Here is a 22717-nt window from a genome sequence, read left to right on the forward strand (position 1 = left end):
TGAATGTGCCGGAAATATACTTTACATAAGTCGACTGGAACAGAACATGTGATAAGATTTGCCTAAATACATACATACACGCCAAAGCGTCTGGAGCGGAACGAGCGTGCGGTCCGGCTCGTCAAGGAACAAAATATTACAGCGGTTCTGGAAACCAGTAAGGGGTTCCCACTGGGATTCTTCAAATAAAAGCCAAAGAGGAGAATCAGCGTCCGGTTCTAGGATTATCCGAGACGTCGGGGGGGGGGGGGCTGCAGGATTGTGCTGCGCACCAGAGCGGAACCTTCCGAAAAACGTCCTTTTTTTTTTTTCTTTCTTTCGTTTTTTTTGTACGAGTCCAGAGTTTAGTGCAATTCAAGGTTTTTTTCAGTTCATTTTCTTAAATTATTTTATAAAAAGTTCTTACTCCAAGAAATCAGTTCACAGACTTTTCTTCCAACCAAAAACATCTTTTGCAAAAAAAATAATAATAATACATTGATAAAGCTTAATTTTAACCCCTAAGGAGAAAAAGGGTTTTTTAAAATACTTTTTAAAAAGTATCAATTTGAATAATTTACCCAAAGTCTAAAGACAACAAATTGGTGCCAAATCAAGGAAAAACACTTTTCACATCTAGAAAGAGTAGAATTTGTCGGCTCGGCTGTGTTATTACGAAGGAGAATCGTCTTCGGTTTAATTCTTATTGTAAGGAATTTCAGGGTGGGACAAAAATCTAAGGGGTCACAAATAAGACCATTATGGGTGCAAATACTTACTGTAGCCCTAATGAAGGTACAAGGAGCCCCTATATCACACCTTAATGACTTAAAGGGTTAAATGTTCCTTATTCTAATGACAAGAACATAGGATAGATTTCCTGGAGTATTAAACTGCTTTACCCCTCCAGGGACACCAATACCTATGGGACAGAACGTGGCCCAAATGTAATGTAACCAGGAAGCGGGCTTCATAGAGGAATGAAACAGGAATGGGTTAATATCAAATCGCCAGCCGTGAAATTCTACCTTATGCATAAAAAAGATCAACATACAAGGCGACCTTCCCGAGGCACAGAGAATTCAGGCTGCTGGCCCTGAGGAGCCATGAAGATAACGTGAAAGGAAAAAAAAAACGTCATCAATATATCGGGCGCAGAATGGCGGTCGGCGCCAGATGACACCTCGTGGTTTTAAACCCCGCTCTGAACCGGCTGATCGCTGGAAGCTCACGTTACGTATTTACTAACAAAAATACAACGACCAAATTAAATTCATATAAAAGCCTCCAAATTGGGGACATTGGCTGGAATAAGTGGGGTGCGACCGAGCCAATCGTTTAAGTGACTCATTAATATTTTTGTGGATTTCAGTTATGTGAGAGGGAACCGTTCATGAAAAAAATATTAAAACTAAACTTGAAGCTGTTAATAAAATGACCATAAAAACATTACAAATATCTCCATCGCCGTGACAATCTCAGAATCTGGTATTTTTGGACGGCCACGAAATGACATCTGCTGTAAATTTACCTGCCGCCTGCCAACGTTTCACATTCAGACGCGGGACTCGTCAACAGTCTTAAGTCTCTAAGTGCTTCTCCGTTGACATATTTTCTTTACGGAAATGTATTTACTGATAATGCCACCATTTTAATCTCCTTTAAATAACGAGGAAACAGAGGAAAAGTACAGAAAAAGATACATTTATACATATTTTTTGGCTCAATAGGGCAGTCAGGTCGCATCAAACGTTACAAAATCTACCACAGTTGTCCGCCTACAATGTAGGATCCGAGCATCACGAAGCTCGCACGGAACCTCGCAAACAGTCCAATGCGTGGCCAAGGGGAGCACCATACAAGCTAGGCACATCGAGTTGGGCTGGGGGGGTAACAACAAGGGCAATAGAGATACATCCTTACAGGAGAAGAGTACCCCGTTGGCAACGCAAATAAAAGTGACCAGGGCAGGAGATCTGGTCTTTGGGAAGGGTCACTGGACACCCTTCAGAGCCAGCTGGTACTCCATGCAAGGTGGGGATAAGGCACTAAACCGTCGTTACTCCAATGTAAAAGCGGGGTATTGAAGCTCTCTAGAAGAGCGTTGGACCACCAGGGACCCTCCATCTGTTCCTGGACTAAGACGCTCATCTTCCTGGCTTTTTGTCGACTATGGGACACGTAGCCCAAAACAGCGGAAGAGGCGCGAAGGCTCCAACATCTACATTCCCACTCGTACCGAGGCCTCGAATGTCTCTAACCGGGATGGGCAGAATAATTCTGAGGCATGGAAGCCAAAATATCCGCTTCATATAGAAAATGTGCATTCGGATATCTTAAAATTTGCTGGAAATAGTAATTTAACGGACCATAAAAACCAAAATGACGTATTATCGTTTGATTTTGAGACGTAGAAAAAGTTCGGTACAAATTGGAGATTTATTGCCATGAAATACTTGTGGTTTAAATATTCAGTCTGATCAGAACAGGCCCTGCTGGTCTCCATAGAATTATTTCAACAATAAATTAAGCTATAATACAGAATTTTACTGAAATTCCAGTCCTCGTAATAACAGTTAATATCGGTGCTTACCGATAACTGTGATCCGGTGAGAATAAATACGGGAAAAATAAATATCAAAGAAAAAATATACAAAAATGTTAGAGAAATTACTAAATGAAAGTGATCATTCCTCTGCTTTAATGCATGATTTCTGGAAAAGGTCACAATTTAGAAAATATAGAGAGTTTTAGGTAATTTCCAATCTTTCAAAACAAATTAATGATAAAACCCGGTCCTGATTTAATTCTTACATTTAAATTGTGCTTTAAATTCACCTAAATTCACAAAATGTTATTATGTGTTAGCCCAAAAATTACTTTTTAAACACCAACATTTTTTAGGGTAAATGACATGACTTTATAACCTAAACTCACGAGACGCTGTCTCCCGATAAAATACTCCATTAAGGGTTGTTTAAAAATAAATATTTATAACAAAAAGTTAACAAAATTCACAATATTTAAAAACATAAAATGATAGATTTATGGCATTATATTCTAGGATTCATTTATTAAAAATGAAATTCAAATTGTGATATATTTTTTTTTAGAAACGTATTTTTAAAAACATGGATAAAAAAAATCACGAAGGGAGCGTTAATATAAATAATAGGGAATGTCCAAAATGGGACATTTTAGAATTTCTCGTCTGTTGTGACGTGTGAAGAGTTTGGGTGCAATATTCAGAAAGTCACGGCTGTTGTCGTTATTCTAATTATTTAAATTGTTGTCCTGTTTTAAATTTGCTTCAAAGTATGAAACATATCAAAAGGGGCTTTGTCCATAAAAACAGCGAATACATTGTGACGGGACAATTCCAAGAATGCGGGTAAAACGGGTTAAGGCTGCGCAGCACCAGAAGGAATATGAAGTAACACTTTGCATGCGGTGCTGCAGTGATGTCATCAATCATTTTAACACCGTTTTATCCGTCAATTCCGCCAGCACAACGTATCATTGCTCGCGTGTTCCATCCATGACGGGGTCCCTGCAAAGAATTAAAGACGCGTGCAGGGTTTCTGTGTCAAACAACTCTAACCAAATGAAGGTCTCCGGAGCCTCGGAGCGACAAAACACGGGCTGCAGTAACACTACAAAAGTGACCATATAAAGGGTTAACGCAGAGGAATAGTTTAACAGACTGTGTAAAGGGTTAACGCAGAGGAACAGTTTAACAGACCATGTAAAGGGTTAACGCAGAGGAATAGTTTAACAAAATGTAAAAATAAAAAACAAAACAAAAAAAAAAACTAATCTTTTTAAATAAATGTATTTATTTTTTTACCCAATTAATGTTTTAATTGGCCCAAAATACTGCTTGTGGTCTAGGAGGGAATGTATTAAGACAGCAGAAAGTGACAAGTCGACCGGGAAATAAATGAGCTGAAAGATATTAAAGCCGTCTGACACAGCACAGCGAGGGTTACTGACGCCAGATTCCGCAGCGGAATAAATAATCGCGGATTTTGGGTTTCCGCTGAACGCGGATGATTTTCCTCGGGTTTCCGTTGAACGCGGTTGATTTTCCTCGGGTTTCCGTTAAACGCGGATGTTTCCCGAATGAAGTCACGGTCAGCGAGATACATGATAAAATGCTGAATTCAAAATGATATAAAATTGTAGGCTTTTACCCCGAGATCCCACGTTTCCCACCAATGCCATACTTAGAAAACGTAGCCCTATTCAGCGAGGGGATCGCTTCTCGGAGCAGCAGCTTTCCTCACAGACGCGCCGTTTAACCCCCGGACCCCGAAGAGGAAAGATCTTCAGAACTCGGAGCTCCCGGTTCTCTCTCGGGTTCCCGATCCGGATCGTTTCATGCTGAACGTTTCCCTTTTTAAAGTTTTTGTCTTTTTTTCCTTTTTTTGAAGTTTGTGGCAGATTTCGTACAATCTGCTGACACGAGCCACTGGTTTAGTCATATCAAAAAATAGTGCAAATTTCAACATTTATATAAATAACTCTAAACCCCGGCTTTTCATACACTTTACGACACACTTTCTGAATTGGCACTCAAACAAGAAAAAAAAATTAGAATTTTTTTTTAAAAAAAAGCCATTTGCTCTTTTTTTCGTTTTGAAACAACCGAACCGGATTTCTATGCCTTTTCTAATACAAAAATATGCTTCCCCGCACCCCCCCCCCCGCATTCGCTCCTCTCCTTATATACCGTATATGCATTTATATATTGCAGATCTTTAAACAAATAGTTTTGTGCAAATATTTCTTTTTTTTCCTTTTTCTTTCTTAACGTTAAGTGAGTTATTAAGAAGAAAATAATATAGGGTCAGGGGTCGGGGGGTCCGCACTCACTCACGCTCGCTGCTCAGCTCGGTAATAGAAAGAAAAAATAATAATAATAATTATAATAATAATAAAAATAATAATAAAATAAAAGCGAGTCGTGAGATCCCAAGACGCGGCCGGACAGATAAAGCGGATCCGGAGCGCGTTCTGCTTGTGCATTCAGACGTAACACGGAAATATTTATACAGGAAGAAGTGGAGAGCGCCCCGACCCGGCTCCTGCCTCCTCTCCCAGATTTCTTTCTCCAGTCCCTCCGCACGCCTCTCGGGCGAAGTCGGGCCGGCTTGAAGTGCAGAGAGTTCATTGATTTCAGTCGATCCTAAAACACGAGCGTGCTGGATTTGTCCTTCTCTTTGCTTCGTGCGATTGTGCTGTCGAGGCCGTTGCTCTGCGGGTGATGTCTGATGCCGTCTGTGACAGGCGGCGCGCCGATGTTCTGCTGCTGGTGCTGATAAAACGAGGACCCCGGATAATGAGCGATGACCTCGCTGTAGGTCGGCGGCGGGCCCTCCATCCTCCCGCTGCTGCTGTAGGAGGTGGCACTCACGCCAGAATGGATACTTGGTGGGCACGGACCACCGTACACCGAGCTGTCTATTAAGTCACTGTCAAAGATGGTTCGGTTTGGCGGGGCCCGAACAGACTCCCGGTTTAACTCCATCTGCTGCTCGGGGTCCCGGAGCTGAAGGGTGCAGGGTCCTTGGTACGGCGGGGGCTCCTCACCGTCCGATAAGGAGATGGTGGGTGGAAGGTCGATCTCGTGCTGAATGTAGGGGTAGGTGGGCTGGAAACGGTTGAAACGATCTCGTTGTAGGAAAGACGGGACACTGAGCCGCTCTGAGGGTCTAGGCGTATAAATGTGCTGCTGGGAACACAGAGAGAATCCATGTAAAAACTACACGCCAAACACACAAGTCACAAACACGTCAACATTCCTCTGACTCCACCGACGGACTGGAAGTCGCGGGGAGAGCGGATAACGCCCCCTCCATGCAGATAAACTATACAAAGGGGGTCGCTGGGTCATGGTTGGCGTTAGGGGGGCTGCTCTCTTACCTCTGTGACGCCGCTCCCCGACACCGTGCTCTCTGACGGCCACAAACTCCCCTCCTGAAACACAGAGAAAAAGCTGTTAAACTCCCGAGAGCCGTTGGGGTGATATGGGGCATCCTGCACGGGGTTACAGCGGGCATCCTGCACAGTGCCGGGTACTCACCGATGACAAGTTCTCCTCGCGCCTCCTTCCCTGGCTGTGTCTGTGGATGAACGATCGCGCCGACAGCTTGTAATGGTTTAGGAGACATGTGATAACCACGACCATCACCATCATCACCACCACGATGATCATTATCTGGACGAACTCCAGCTCCGCTGCGGACAAACAGACCAACAGTCCCGAGTTAATGACATTCTTCTCCAGACGCAATCAACCCGCGTCACCCCAAACCCCGCACCTTCACCCCAAACCCCGCCCCATCACCCAAAACCCCGCCCCGTCACCCAAAACCCCGCCCCGTCATCCAAAACCCTGGGATGACCTGTACGTAGGACGCACCAAACGCAGTGACCGTTTAAGCAGAAGGAGATTGCCCCTCCGGCCCCGTTATTACTATAGAGGGTCGTTTGCTCCCCGGGGGTTCAAAGTACCTGCCAGAGTCAACCGCGCTGTAACCGATTCCAACCTGAGCGGCTTCAGGGGGCTTTTACCCCGCGAGACTCTCGGCCTCTTTTGTTTCGTAGGCTTAGAGGCAATGAGGGACACAATAGTCTTGTCCTTGAGTTAACCTCCAGATGCCGATGGATTCTCTATACCCACATAGGCTCCGTCAACCCGCAGCGCCAACCCGCAGCACACTGCTGTACATGCAAACACACCATCTAGTCGCCCGTTTCTCCTGCTGTAAAGACTCAAACCTTAATCAGTTGTTGGTCTCGTCTTAGATTCAGGAGCCGTATGTCTATCCCATGCATGTTTAATACCCTCACTGTATTACCCTCTACCACTTCTGCTGGGGAGCTGCTCCACTTATGTACTACCCAAGGCTGGGTAGCTGCATGAACAACGCAGCATAGTCATCCTGGGGGCTGCTGGTGAAAAAGCCCACAAAGATAGTTTTAACCCCGCACATGCTTAATGTAAACACATATGTGGGTTGAGCGGTGGGCTTCTCATGCCCGTGCCCCCCCCACTGTGTGGCTCTCACGGGGGTCTTTGTAACGAGGTGTATTTATAACGCGGGGCGATGTGATGTACGAGACAGCGGCGGTCACTCCCAGACACGCGGGAGATGGAATTTATTTGCATAATGTCTAGACTGTCCTCGCAGCTGCTGCCGGCAGAATAAATAGTCTCTCCCCGACGGGCGCGCACGCACCTGTACCACCAGCGCCAGGTGAGACACGCCATGTAACCCTTCCCCTGCCGGGAGCCGACGGCCACTGCCTCCCTCTTGCTTCCTTCATAAAGCGATTCCCTTCCTATATAACAATACCGAGTATCACCCTGCGGGCGGCTGTAATGAGGTCATATAAACACCGTCAGAGTGTAAGCTCCTCGGCTCAGGTTACTTATAGATGGCGAAGGAGCAGGGAAATTTTTTATTCAAGTGCAAGAGGCATCCAAAGATTGTCCGAGGGGCTCAATTGCAACAGGTTTAAGGGGTGATACGTGGCCCTAGGGGACAGGGTTAGTGCCGTCCGGATACATCACGGAGACAGGCAGCAGTGAAAGAGTTAAGGAGACCGCACCCTGTAGGGAAACCATACACGATGGAGTGTTCACTGCGTTTCCAGGGTTAACTCTCTCCATGCCACATAACTTGGCGGGAACACTGACAGACCACGTGCTTTGTGCAGGAATAGGAGTAGATTCATGGAACTGTCTGCTAGCGGAGGTGGCTAGGGGTGACCTGCGCAGCTGCACCAAGCCACCAAACGTTACCGGATTCCAGCGACTGTCGGTAAACGCAACCAGACCGGCCCCAAATAAACATGAAATCAGGTGGGAACTGGCTCGGGTCCTGCTTGAATACTTTCAATAACCCTTTCAGTACCAGACGGTTAAGCAATTAAACACAATATGTTTCCAACATAAAGAGAAAGCTTCCAGGATGATTATAGCGGTTAATGCCCCTCTGCTTCCCCCCACCCCGGCGGAGCAGCTCTGGGCAAGATCCAATAGCCCTAAACTGAGGCCCTGCGTTCTCCCCCGTGGCTCCTGATTACCCCGTTTAGTGATCTGGCTCGGAGCCCGGTGTGGATTTCCCGTCTATTTTACCGGAACGTGTAATAAAGTCATTATTTTCCTATCAGACGCCGGTCCATCTGCCGGGGGGGGGGATAGCGGAGGACACAGCCGCCTCTCTGCCGGGGGGGGTAGCGGAGGACACAGCCGCCTCTCTCTGCCGGGTCACCGACTCCACCGTCGGGTCATGATATCCACACCCGGAAAGTGTCACCCAACTGCTGGTGAATTGGCAGAAGCCCCCTATGAGATGGGGCTGAAAGGGTTAAAAAAACACAGAGACCCTGAGATGATCCACATCTGCACCTCGCAGACACAATTAAGGATTTCGCTGTCGACACAATGGCTGCCGAACACAAGCCAAGGGCCCCCAGTGTGACCCCCCCCACTCCTTGCAGCCAGCCGTTTAGCGGACGGTCGCTTCACGGACTCCATAATACGGCGAATTACAAACTTCCCACTAGTGGCCGAGCTCTAATACCGGCGGGCAAAGCCATACGGCCGAGGCACTACGGGACCAGAACCCAGCTGAATTCTCACATCTGTGATCTGTCTAGACGCGGCCCTGCGCGGCCGACAGGCCACCGTCTCCTCTAAAGCACCTTAAAGACGCTTTCATATTATCGTTATTAATATTTATTATTATCATTTTTATTGTTTATTATTATTTGTATTGATATTCATTATTATTATTATTCTAAGGAAACGCGTCACTTTTCTTATTTTTAACTAGTCTTTGAGAATAATTGACGGCCCCCGAAACCCCGGCTGCGCTGTCTAGACACACGATAACAGGGAGCGTTTGAGGCAGAGCGTCTCATTTAGAGGCTGCGTCGGCTGCTTCTCTCCGCGGAGCGCTTTGTCAGATGGAGTTAAAATGAAAATGATTAGCTATCACTCCGAGCCGCCGCCGGGGAGGAAAAACACAGGGAAAAAAAAAAGGGATCTACAACATTTTTTTTTTTATGGCGTTGATACTTTGGGGCCGATTGCTGTAAAAATGTAAATCTTTGGGACTTTTAACGTTTTGCGGGTATAAAGATACAGAGGCTTCATTTTATTTTCTCGATTTCCTTTGAATTTGGGTCAAACGTAGTTTTCCAAAAAGCGTTTAAAGTCTGATAATATCTTACGCTTCCCGTCAATAATCCGCGTGCTGCACACATACGAACGTCTTTTATTCCACCCCGGTAACGTATTCCGGATAGGTTGAACCTTTTAGAAATAAATGCAGTTTATTTCCCCCCCCGCACTATTAGTTCTATGAATGCCGTGGAAATGGTGTTATCAGTGAAGAGTGTAAAAATGTGTCGCGGGGGGGGCATGTTGGATTCTCACAGGAGAGGAGGAATAAAAGGTCTGTTACTGAGCGCGGGGTACGCAAAGACAGCAGCTGCACACGTGCATGCGCCTTGCTGCATCTGCTCAGGATATCGTGGCGCATTCCACAAGGACAGATGCAACAGGCTGCAGCGGAGTGTGGGGGGGTGTCTGGCTGCAACGGAGCGTGGGGGGGGGTGTCTGGCTGCAACAGAGCGTGGGGGGTGTCTGGCTGCAATGAAGCGTGGGGGGTGTCTGGCTGCAACGGAGCAGGGGGGGCTGTCTGGCTGCAACGGAGCGGGGGGGGGGGTGTCTGGCTGCAACGGAGCGGGGGGGGGAGTGTCTGGCTGCAATGGAGCGGGGGTCTGGCTGCACCGGAGCGGGTTGGCTGCAGAGTTAGTGTTTCACCAGCCGGAAGGTGAATGTGACTTTATGGCCCTGCTGTCAGCTCTGGGCCGCCAGCTTCCTTCCTGTCATTTTTGGGACCGTTTCTGATTTTCTCTGAATAATTATTATTATTTTCGTGGCCCCGGAGCCGGCCCTCCAGCGCTCTCACGGCATCTCCTGCTGTGTCCCCTCAGAAGAGACATCAAAGCCTCTCATCTCCAGAGCGTCACAGAGACGGAGGGTTTAGCCGCCATCTTCATCTGGCGGGTTTAAGGCCGATTACATGCGACGGAAGGCAGAAAAAGCAGCCAATGCATGAAGCTCTGCGCGGCCCTCAGCTGCTGGGACATATACCGTTGGTGCAGTACAGAGACGGTTATATACGTGATGCCATGGGGTATCCAGGATCGTAATACTACTGGGACATTTCCCCTGGTGCAAAGAGCTGACACTCAGTGTACTGTGAATAATTATCGAGGGAGCCCCCCCTTTACCCCTTTATTAACCGTTTCATTCCCCACCAAATGAATATCTGTAAAAGATTCCAAAATCCTCGACGTGGCGGACAAATTCCTTTTTAAGGCTCCGATCAGGGCTGGCGGCCCCCGGGGGGGGCCCAGGACGTGCCCCTCCAACTCCCCCGTCCCCAGCCGGGCCGAGGTGTGCCGGGGATTTGAGATTTTTGGCTGCCGACCCAGTTATAATTTGGGATTCTGGAGAGATGATGCATGAAGCAGATGGCGGCGTGTGCACACGCAAAACGCTCACGCGTGTGACGGCCGAGACTAAATCCCGCGACTGGAAAACACTTAACTCCTTCTCCGCCATGTCTTACCCCTTACCAAGAAGATCACAATCTCTTCAGCCAATCACCATCTGACATTCCGCCCCCCCCCCCAGGATCTGCCCCTCGTATTGTTAAATTGTGCAGCTTTGGGGTGATGATGAGCTGCTGCGGGGTATTAACTCCTCGGTGACATGCGAGGGGCCCGTGGGCTCGCGCTCGACACGCACAGAGGGTCTGTCCAGCCCCTGGAATATAGAAGTTTTTTGTCTGTAAACTGGTTTTGGCAGGAGTATTAATGGGCTGACAGGAATTTGAAATATTCGGCAAACCCTTAAGAATAATAATAAAAATTTAAGAGCGCTTTTAACCCTTTGGTTACTGTGGGGCTTCGGAGGCCTCGCAGGAAACTGTCTCCCCGACGACTGAAATCCGAGCTATCGGCGTCCCGGCCCGTCTCTCACGCGGGGGGGGGCTGAGATGGTTGAGCTTTTGTTAATGCAGTCGGGGATGTTTTTATTTTTATACCGATAATTAAACATTGTGAAGAAGCAAAATTGGACTTTTCGCCGCGCGGCGACTTAACGCGAAGAAAAGAGGAATTAACAGGAATTCTGTGCGGCTTCTTAAAGGGACAGAAAATAAATACAAAGTTATTCCTTTTAACTGTCAGGATTCCAGGATACGCCGTGGATACGCGTCTGAGGGGTCCGCACTGACATCCAGACGCTGGCTGACAAGTTCCTACGGGGGTCTGGCTGCGTCACGGGGCCAAACTCCTAAGTGCAGACCTGCCGGGGGGCCCGCGAGTCTCTTTAGTAAATAGAGTTAAGCTAGTGTCAGACGCCTGGATATATTATTATATACGGACCTCCTCGATATATTGTTATATACGGACCCCCCCCGATATATTATTATATATGGACCCCCTCTATATATTTTAATATATATGGACACCCCGATATATTATTATATACGGACCCCAAGATGATTTACAGAGGGGCAGAACGAAGAGCCGCCACATGAAATTCCACCCCGTCTGCGCTCGAGGCTTTGGCGCGTGTTGTATTTGGGGGTTTCTGGACAAGCTGCCCGATAACTGCAGGACACCCGCTATGCTCAGCCGGGATCTACTGGGAGGCGGATGCTTCATCATGTTTAAAGAACACATTACACAACGCATTCTTGGAGGAGGTAATTAATGTGTCTGCCGGGGAGGCCACGTCAGACTTTAGTCACCTGCTAGACGGGGCAAAGCACGCCGAGGTCACGCTTTGAAGTTCAAAATGCAGAAAGCACAAGGGAGCGTTACATGTAGCAGCTAGGATGCGGTGGTAGATACGTGATCAGGCCGCCGGCAGGTGTGGGTTATGAAAGTTATAAAGCATGTACATGGAAAATAACGAAAACTAGTAAAAAGGAGGGAAACATTTTTAGGGCCTCGTATGCAAATAAAACATTCTGTGTGTAATTTCCATACCGGGGCGCACGTTTATGTCACCGAGGGCAACCAAGTCTTTTCTTTTTTTTCCTTTTCTTCACATTTGCCTAAAAACTCGTTAAACACCAAGATTTCACTTAAAACATCTTGAAGTTTTTGGAGCGGAGATGCGGCCAGCAGAGGGTCGCAGGATCTTTAAGATCAAACACAATGTGAAGTTTTATTGCCGTCTGGCCATCTGGGGCCACTGCTCGGCTCCCTTCAGGTTCAGGACTCCCATTCAGCTGTAAAGTGATAAGTGGACGAGTCTCTCCTCCCGGGGATGTTGGCACTTTGCATGTGGCGTCCTCCCCCACTGACCTTTAAACTTCACGGGCGACCTTCAGGAAACCCTTTCCCACAGATCTGAGGGCCGTGGAGGGCCGCAGCTGCTGGGAGGTCGATCTTGGACCGTCTAAAGCAATTTAGCAAGGCTCAGTGCCGGAAGGCTGCAGCTCGGTCCGCGAACATAAACACACTTTAGTTGAAATAACGTCAAACAAACCCATTCACTGTGTAACGGACCCCAGAAGGGCTCTTCCAGAGGGGTCTATTTACACCCCAGACAAGAAATATATAAAAACAGAGAAAATGAGCAAAAATATAATCCTGTGACGCAGAGAACCTCGATCCCTAAATAGCAACCTAATAGCAGGATAAACAAACTGAGACTGACACCCCAATATCCTCCTAACCCTGCACGGACTATTACCCCCTCCTTGCCCTACCCCTGGAGAACTGTCCGACACCTCCTCGCCCGCCCCTGCAGAGTCTCTTTCTGCCTCTTTGCTCCACCCCTGCAGAGTCTCATAAGGCCTCCTTTTTCTGTCCTTGCAAAACTCGCACCCCTTCCCTCCTGTGCGGACACGGTTCATTAATATTACGCGTTTGGTGAAGAAGTCAAAGCATCAGGAAAGAGGAAGAGAAGGTTCCCGGCCATTCTGGGCCCCCCCCGTGCAGACTGATCTCTCTGCTGCTGATAACAGATGATAAACTCCCATCATGCTTTTTCTTAATCAAAGAGTTAATAGTTCCTTGAACCCACCAACATGAAAAAGCCACAGAGAAAACGGAAGGAAGGGTCGGGAAAGGCTCGCCCCGTGGCCGCTATCTCTTACTGGGTATTTTTAGATGCAGATTCTGCCATCAGCCCCCCAGGGTCATCCAGTCCCGAACCCGGGGACCTCGTCGCGTCTTCATACCGAGGACTAAACCCAAGTCTGGGAGACACCCTGACGGGACCCGAATCTGCCCAAACTCAACGGGAGCAAAACACCCTTTGAGCCCGAATAATGAAATATTACAGCCCATCCAAATAACTAAACCATCGCTGCCGGCGACGGTTCTACTGCCTGTAACTGGGGGTTAAGGAATCGGGGTGATAAACTTCGGGGTACAATAACCCCTCTGGATCCGCTTCTCCAAACCCCCCGGCCCAGGCAGAACCCGTCAGCACGACTCGTTAACAATCAGTAAAAATGCGAGGCGAGTGAATAATGCGACATCTGCAGACATTTCTAATCAGAGCAGGGATTTTTGTTGCTCACGCTGTTCCAAATTCTGTTCTTTCCGTGTTAAAATTAGATCGCAGAACAGACAGCGAAGCGCAGAGAGGACACTGAAAATATCCCAGCCCTGCCAGGACTCGCTAAGCGTGATGCTGCGCGAGCGTCGCTTCCAAGCTTCAGAACACAGAGATCTGCAGCCAACGGGGCAAATAATATCCACCACTAGATCCTTTAACCCTCGCCAACCACTTGATCCTTTACCCCTCGCCAACCACTCGATCCTTTACCCCTCGCTAACCACTCCATCCTTTACCCCTCGTCATCCGCTCCATCCTTTGCCCCTCGCCAACCATTCGATCCTTTACCCCCTCAGCAAGGACTCGATGCTTTAGAAAGAGCCGCAGCCTGAAGATGCAGACATGTTGCTTTGCTCCGGGGACAGGTAACCTCTGCACTGTTGCTGCGCAGTATAATTCCCATGACACTCAGCCAACACCTTGTACGGCATTATGGGAATACTGGCAGCTGAGGCGCTAGAATGATCTGACCCCGGGGTTTTATATCACATGACCTGGAAGCCATTCAGCTGCCACTTTTCACAGCCATGAAGGAGAAGCTTATTGACAGCTCAGCTTCTCAAGAGGTGGCTATTATTTATTGATGTATATAGCTCCACCATATTCCGCAGCACGGTACAACGGGAGGTTCTGCAGCAGACTTGGGCTCCAGGTTTCACAGGCTGCCCGATTCCTGTGTTCTGGCCACAAATACCCCGCAATCTGTGGACCGAGGGCACAAGCGGCCCCTAGAATTCCCGAAATGCACTTTGCAGGCATCTCCTGTCTGGCTGCAGGTGGAGACCTCGCTGTCTGAATTCTGATATAACCAGGTTTTTCTCCCTCAAAAACTGAGGATAGACTCAAACTGCCAACCCCCCCCCCAGTGGGTAAAACCATCTTTAATACAGAAGGGGTTCTGGGACCACTGCGGAGATATCCACCTAATAGACTGTAAGCTCTTCACATGCCAAATGAGACCCAGAACCCACGGGTCCAAAAACACAAGTATCAGCTGTCTCTAAATAATCATCCCCTGTTACCACCTTCAAAAAAGGGGCAGCTCTCTTTGCCCACATGACATGAAGCCAAGAGTAACGCTGGACACGGCTTTTCGGGGGATGTTTGGGGTATTGCTCAAGTTCTGTAACGGGGGGCACAGCATCCATCTGCGTCTCCACAACGGAACGAGTTCACCTATACGCCGCAAAACGCATAGGGGCTTCGATAGAGAAGATCACATCGAGAGAAGACTACGTCGGGCAACGCATCCCATATCGGGTAGCGGGGGTGCATTTCATTCTCGGGGATAAATGATTAGTTTGGGGAAGAGGGTTCATATGCGCTGGTCAGATTATAACATTAAAGCAAGAAGGAACTGACTGCGAGGGGGTGCAGTAAATCCAACACCTACGATTAGAGCTAAACCCACAAATATCCACCAGAGACCCCCGTGGCATTACGTGCGATACAGGGGTTAACCGGGACCAAAGATTTCACCAAAAAGCCAAGCGCTCAGCATTAATAGGGGTCCGTATTAATCCTGCGTTAGATTGCCCCAAACGTGCCAAACCTCTTATTCCCGCCGCCTCTGCCGGATACCGCAAGCGGGACACGAAAACACGCAGTGGTCACCCAACCCCTGAGAACGCTACTATACACGGGGGCTTCAGACAGTAGGAATAACTCTGTAAGAAAAGAAGCTGCCGGCTGCCTGACCCGACGCGTTCCGCATGCAGCTTACAGACGGCGGGAACCCTTTCAATGCCGGGAGGGGACGTGACGCATCCGTTTGGCACTGCAAAGGTTTGAGCAGAAACCTGTTTAACAGACGCGTTATTTCTCACTAACGGAGCCGGAGGGGCTAAAAAATGTGAATATTAACCGTTTGTGCGATAACCGCATTACGGGACCTGCGGGTTATAACTGCATCTTTTAGCAGTTCCGTCTCCGCTCGGCGGTCTCCGCGTACAGAGTCTCACAAGTTGCAAAGTGAATATACCTCGTCTCTCGGAAGGAGTTTATTTAATCCGTTTGTGTGGTTTTTGTTCCTATTTTGCAGCGATTGACATCATCTGAAAGTCCCTCTGACTGCATTAACCCCCCCCATTTACAGGCATCTCATGCGGTCTCGTGGATCCGATCAAATTCCCACCGTAAGAAGGACTCAGCCGGGAGTCATCGGTGACTCAACGGTCTGAAGGGGAGAGACGCCGCCACGAGCTAAACGAAAACTCTCATTACCATAAGCCGCCTATTTCCAGACCAACGCCGACCACGGGTGCCCGTCTAGACTCCTCAATCACCTCCACGCGCAGTCGTTAACCAGTTAATTGCTGCTTCTCTGCAGACAAACTGATAACCCGGTTATCGCCACACAGACGCGCATCAAATAACCGAACCAAAAACTCTGCATCTTCAGAAAAATAACAATAATAATAATATTAATAAAACCGATTATTTGATGTTCAGATCGGAGCTGAAAAACACGGAATTTGTGTCGCAAATTTTCGGCATTAAAAGACAAAAACATCCGTTATTAAACTGATTTTTGGGGGAATTAAAAAAATAATAAAAAGACAAAAACCGAACATTTTCTATTTTAGAAAGCATGAAATCTCCTCCTTACTTTTTTCATTCATTGAATTATTTCAGACTCTCCTCTTTTATATATTATTTTAATGATATTTTCTCGGGATCTGATCGTTTCATTCGAAAGGCAAAAAGCACACAAAAAAAAAAAAAGGAATTCTGACATCTGCGACGGGGACTGAAATTCTCAACGTGAACGGTTTTTAGTTTTAAATTAAAAGCAGTTGCCGAGTACTGAGTTAACCCTTCGTATCTGCACCGCTCCATGGGGCAGAAAAAGTATTAATAAATGTAAAATAAATAATATAAATATTATAGTTATATTATATAATACGGAAGGAACGGCACGTTGGGAGAAAAGGAGAAGTTGTGTTTCTGGGAGACAGATCGTGCGCTGCGGATAGTCAGCTCCTGCGCTGCGGACAGTCAGCTCCTGCGCAGCCCCCTCTTTGTAGTCTGTATCTGAGCTGCTAATTCAGACGGCAGACAATGTTCGGCGGTAATCCGGACGCGGACGGCTATTGAGGAGACATCAGGTCACTGAACCCGCTGGCTATTAGCCAATCGCTGAAAGGGTTAATAGCACCGTGGGCCGCCGGCTTTAAACAGAACAATATCACAAATGTTTTTTTGCTGCAGTCGCCGCGATGGGGACGTTAAATCCCGATTCAGACAGAGGGCAAGCGCCTCTGGAACGGCGAAGTCTGGCCTTACGAGCCCCGGATAATAATTGGGCAACATTGTATTTGCCGCTCGCTCGGAAAAGGATGTAAAAAGCCACCCCCTGGGGGTACCTTGTAAAAATAAGAATTTCTGTGCAATAAAAAACAAGAAAGAAAAGTTGTTTACGTAATGCTTCTAGTGCAAAAAAAAAAAAAGAACTTGCAGTAATTTTCCGGGGCAGGATCAGACAGATTTGGGGCAAGTTTCACTTTTACATTAGTCACCTTCCCACGAATTCCGCTGGTAGGGGAGAGAGGGAGGAAACAGCCTCGTAATACGGAACACATTTCTGATGGGATTTACGAAGAAAAAAAAGTCAGATTTTCCGCTGTTTTCGTGTTTTGGGGGATCTGCTGCTTTTCATTATTTGCAGAGAAAAAAAGGGGGTCCTTTAAAAAACCTTTAAAGCCTGAACAATGTATCTTATGCAGGGATAGATACAAGCTCTTGGGCAGAGGAAGTTTTCACCAAGCACCTAGTACACTGCAGGCATTACAGAAATATGGAGCCAAGCAGGGGGTTGCGATCAGTCTGTGGGGGGTATCAGCCCTATAATCACACAGTCAGGGGCAGGATGGGGGTCCAGAGCCCCTGGTCTCAGCCCGAACCCCCTGCTGTATGCTAAGTAGAAGCAGATTCGGAGCTTCAGTTAATTACAGCGAATACAGCGCCGAGCAAACTGTTTACAAATAAACGGAAATAAACGGAAACATTTGTGTCATCACGATGACAAACGGCAGAGAGAGGGGGCTCGGGGCAGGGAGAGGGGGCTCGGGGCAGGGAGAGGGGGCTCGAGCAGGAAGAGGGTAGAGACAGGGCTCGGAGAAGGTCTGGGTGCCGAAGACAGGGAGCTCAGCGGTCGCCTCTCCCCCTCCCTTACTGTACAATGTACGGCAAAGTCTGCACAAAGTTTTCTGAGACCCTGAATGATCCTCAGATACTCGGCGCTCTGCTGTGCGACACACAGAACAAGAGACAAAAATACTCACTGATCTCCATGCTGCGGAACAGAGACCTCTTGCAGTTACAGGTACAGGAGACATTGGACTGCGGAGCTGGGCTTGTGCTGTTCAGACCCATCAAGCTGTATGGAGAATAAGCTCTGCCAGGGAAGCGCTTCACACACACAGAGGGCAGCTGCTGGCCATGGCTGGGCACTGGGGCACTTTCTTGGAGTCAGTCCCAGGCAGTGGGCACTCTCTCTCCCTCAGTCCAGTCCAGGCAGTGGGCACTCTCTCTCTCTCAGTCCAGTCCCAGGCAGTGGGCACTCTCTCTCAGTCCAGTCCCAGGCAGTGGGCACTCTCTCTCAGTCCAGTCCCAGGCAGTGGGCACTCTCTCTCAATTCCAGACAGTGGGCACTCTCTCTGCTGCCTCCTTCCCCTGCTCTAACCCAGCAGACTGCCTTCAAATGGAATCAACCCCAGGCAGCCAGACAGTCCGTGACGTCAGCGCCAGACTGGGACTGCCCTGCCACCGCACGGGGCGTGTCCAGAAAGCTGACGGACAGCAGAGCTGCACAATCACATGGAGGCATGCAAGGAGGGTACCGCCCGTTGCTGTTAAAGGGACAGGTCTGGGTTTATAAAGTAAAGTCATCTGCAAACAGCAGTAGAAATCTGCCCCAATAACTGCACCTGCGGGATGCTCACATACCCCATACCTGCCCCCCACCCATCTGCATGCCCACCGACCTACCCAACGGGCTGTCCGGATTCACTTTAATGTCTGTATTGTTTGACCTTTAATCCAGATCAGAAGTCATGAATAATAATCACGTGACCCCTCACAGATTTCTGACATGTTCTGGGTGTCATATAAATGCACATACCTGAATGAATGCACGTGTTACCTGCTTAACCACTGGTGTCTGGGTTACTCCTCACGATGGATAAGCAGCAACTCACCTGAGTTTTGGTTACTGAGAAATATTGCCCAGTTACCCCCACAGCGCACCCTTCACATGCCAGGACCTGCCCTCTGGGGCATCAGGCTCAGTTATTGGCTGTTTTTTTTTTTTTGCTTCTTTGTAGCAAATTCTGCCATCTCTGCCCAGACGCGGATACAGACAGAGAGTGAATTCTCTGCAGAGGGGAATTTCCAGAGCCAGTCTAGACACAGCTATTAGCCTCCCCCTGCCCCCATGTGGGTCTCTTAACCCCTTCCTCTCCAGCAGGGCACTGCAGACAACCCACAATCCCAGCTTTTCTTCAAGAAAACAAAGAAACGAAACACTTTGTGAAGCTGATCCCCTCCTGATATCTCCGCCGGGGAGAAAAGAGATCCTCAACATCACTAAAGTAACAGACTTACAATTTATTATACTGCAGGGTGTAAGAGAGAGAAAGAGGGACAGACAGACAGAGAGAGAAAGAGACAGACAGAGAAAGAGAGAGGGATAAACAGACAGAAAGACAGAATAACCTGTAAAGCAGGTTAGACATTCCTGGGCTTTGTAGACAAAACAAATAATAATAATAACAACAATAATAACAGTAGTAATAATAATAATAATTAATTATAATAATAACAATAATACATCCTATATAGTGACTGATATATATATATATATATAATATATGGTAATTACATCCTACACATTGACTATTATATATAATATATTATCACTGTATAGGATGTAATTGCCATTATATATATATATATATATATATCAGTGACTGATATATATATATATATATATATTACGGTAATTACATCCTATATAGTGACTGCTATATATATAATATATGGTAATTACATCCTGTACAGTGACTATTATATATATAATATACAGTAATTACATACTATATAGTGACTGATATATATATAATATACGGTAATTACATCCTATATAGTGACTGATATATATAATATACAGTAATTACATCCTATACAGCAACTAATATATATATAATATATGGTAATTACAGGTAATTACATCCTATACAGTGACTAATATATATATATATATATAATATACGGTAATAACATCATATATAGTGACTGATATATATATAAAATATACGGTTATTAGATCCTATACAGTGACTAATATATATATAATATATGGTAATTACATCCTATATAGTGTCTAATATTTATAATATACAGTAATTACATCCTATCTAGTGACTGATATATATATATAAAATGTACGGTAATTACATCCTATACAGTGACTAATATATATAATATACAGTAATTACATCCTATCTAGTGACTGATATATATATATATATATATGTACGGTAATTACATCCTATACAGTGACTAATATATATAATATACAGTAATTACATCCTATATAGTGACTGATATATATAATATACGGTAATAACATTCTATACAGTGACTAATATATATATATATATATATATATATATATATACAGTAATTACATCCTATACAGTGACTAATATATATATATATATATAACATCCTATACAGTAATTACATGGACTAGTATATATATTAACATAATATATATTATACAGTAAGTACATCCTATATAGTGACCATAATATAGTGACCATAATATACACATTATACAGTATATGCAATAAGCACTATACGGTAAGTACTTCCCATATAGGGAACGTAATAAATACATTACGTACGGTAAGTGTATAGGATGTAATTAACGTATATATACCATATATATTACAGTCACTATATAGGAAGTACTTACCATAAAATGTAACTATTACAGTCACTATACAGGAAGCACTTACCGTATATAACCTATAATGTATCTATTAAAGTCACTATGTAGGATGTAATTACCTTATTTACCATAGAATGTATATATTATGGTCACTATATAGATAGCACTTACAGTATATACTGTATAATGTATCTATTACAGTCACTAAGATATACTTACCGTATATACCGTATAATATGTCACTGTATTGGGATATAATTGGGGTATTATGCGGTAATCACCCACCTACTGACAGGGTGCGGGTATTAGGGGTATTATACAATAATTACCCACTTACTTATACTGGACTGTATTACAACAATGCGGGTAACAGTGCAACTACCCACCTGCCCTTACATTCCTATTCACCAGCACTGTGAGGGTAATAGGGGTATAATACAGTAATTCTGTCCCTTCCTACGATGTGATGGTAACAGGGGCATTATAATTACCCCCTTTCCGTCCTGGATTTATTTGCCCCAGTTTATGGTGTCTGCCGCTGCTGTGCACCCGCACTGGGGGGGCACCCCCTTTAATTAAATGACCTCTGCCTCTTTAAATGTTCCCTTGGGACACAGAGGGGGAGTTTCCAGACAGTGACGTAGCAGACAAGTCTGGAACCAGACGGACAGCTTATTCGCCCAATGAAAAGTGATAGCGGCTGCAGGCTGGCGTGTGACATAATGCCTGTCCAATTAGAGCGCGTGGGCGTAGCCATAGGACACATGCAGGGATAAATACACGTGGGTGACAGGAGAATGCAGCGTACAGAGCGCCGGGTCATCAGGGTGCAGTGTGACCTCCCAGACTGCCCCCTCCCCCCAAAGATAGCCCCATAACTGCCCAGAGATTCCCTCCTCCGGTACCAACTGCCCAGTCCATGCTCTGAATATAATAATAAGGGGCTAATTATTTCCTGACTATATAGAAAGGGTTAACAGATTGTTTGACAGTATACCCAGCACTCTACGGCTGTACACTCATGGCCGCTCCAATACTGAGGATTATCCAGGGCTGGGAGGGAAGATTTTGAATATTTATGGAGCTGCTAACCAGCAGGGGTGGTAGAGCGATAACAGACGTAACGTTAGTAACGGCTCAAGGCTGATAAGGTGAAGCGACACAAAATGAAGCGAGGGCAGGAGCAACGCAACCACCTTATCAGCCGAATGCAGCAAGAGCAGCGCTGACCGCACAGGAACCCGAATCCCCGCGCCCGGGTCATGATTCAGAAATGGAATTCAGAAAGCTCTTGCCGCGTTCTCTGACCTCTCACGACATGCCCGCGTTCACCTAACTTGCCGGGGGCTACATCCCAGAAATGGGTCTCAAGCGATTCCAGTGTTTGTAAAGTGATGTGACGCAATTAGTAAGAATGTCCCATTAGTTGCTATGGTGATAAGGCCACTTTTTCAAACTTTGCACCAGAATTCCTTTTTTGTGTAACCCAAATGTTTGCCCGTATCTATAATAATAATGCTGACAGCTCGGCTGTATAGCTGTGGGCATAAAGGTTGCTCAGGAATCCAGTGTGTGGGGTGGGATCCGGCCGCGACCCGCCAGGCCCCTCCGTATTCTTTCCTTCCGGCGCTTTCCTTCCTGACAGCGACTGTCAAATAAAACAACCAAAAAAGGCTCTCATTCTAACGTCTCTTCCACATTCCCGCCGTGTGCACAATGAACAGCATTTGCTTGGCAGGGGGGTAATAACAGTGTTGGGGGTCCTGCTGCATTCATTGGGGGGCATCTTCAGATTTGTGCTCTTAGGGGGATTTAAAGGGGGGCTTTAGAATAAACCCCACATACGCGTCTCCCGTCTCCACTAATCTTCTAGAGCGAGTGCGCGTGATCTAGCTTTGTCAGGCCATTTAGAAAGTGCAAGTTCTTCAACTTGACTCAACTCATCAACCAACCCTGCAGCGCTCGCTTCCCCGCCGGCAACTTGGTTTTCCCACCAATTGCCAGCCCAGTTGGCTTCGCCCTTATGTCGGGTTTGTTCCAGTGACAGCTTGGTGGTAATAGAGCGCTCTAATGATTGAACGATGTCTTTCACTACCTTCTGATCTCATGGTGCG

The 22717-nt window shown here is 46.5% G+C and overlaps 1 protein-coding gene across 2 annotated transcripts; it reads right to left on the reverse strand.

Annotated features, from left to right (window-relative positions):
- Positions 1-4870: 4870 nt before the first annotated feature.
- On the reverse strand, positions 4871-18166 carry PMEPA1 (prostate transmembrane protein, androgen induced 1). 2 transcript variants are annotated; one of them, XM_053454097.1, is made up of 4 exons: positions 17932-18166; positions 6065-6219; positions 5905-5958; positions 4871-5710 (listed from the first exon to the last, which is right to left on the reverse strand). In XM_053454097.1, the coding sequence occupies exons 1-4, from the start codon at positions 18020-18022 to the stop codon at positions 5168-5170; spliced, it is 843 nt and encodes a 280-aa protein (XP_053310072.1). In that variant the 5' UTR covers positions 18023-18166; the 3' UTR covers positions 4871-5167. The 2 variants fall into 2 exon arrangements, with proteins under 2 accessions (XP_053310072.1, XP_053310071.1); XM_053454096.1 differs by having other exon boundaries at positions 4871-5713.
- Positions 18167-22717: the final 4551 nt, after the last annotated feature.

The sequence above is a fragment of the Spea bombifrons genome, chromosome 13 (assembly GCF_027358695.1).
Source record: "Spea bombifrons isolate aSpeBom1 chromosome 13, aSpeBom1.2.pri, whole genome shotgun sequence".
NCBI classification, from domain to species: Eukaryota; Metazoa; Chordata; class Amphibia; order Anura; family Pelobatidae; genus Spea; species Spea bombifrons.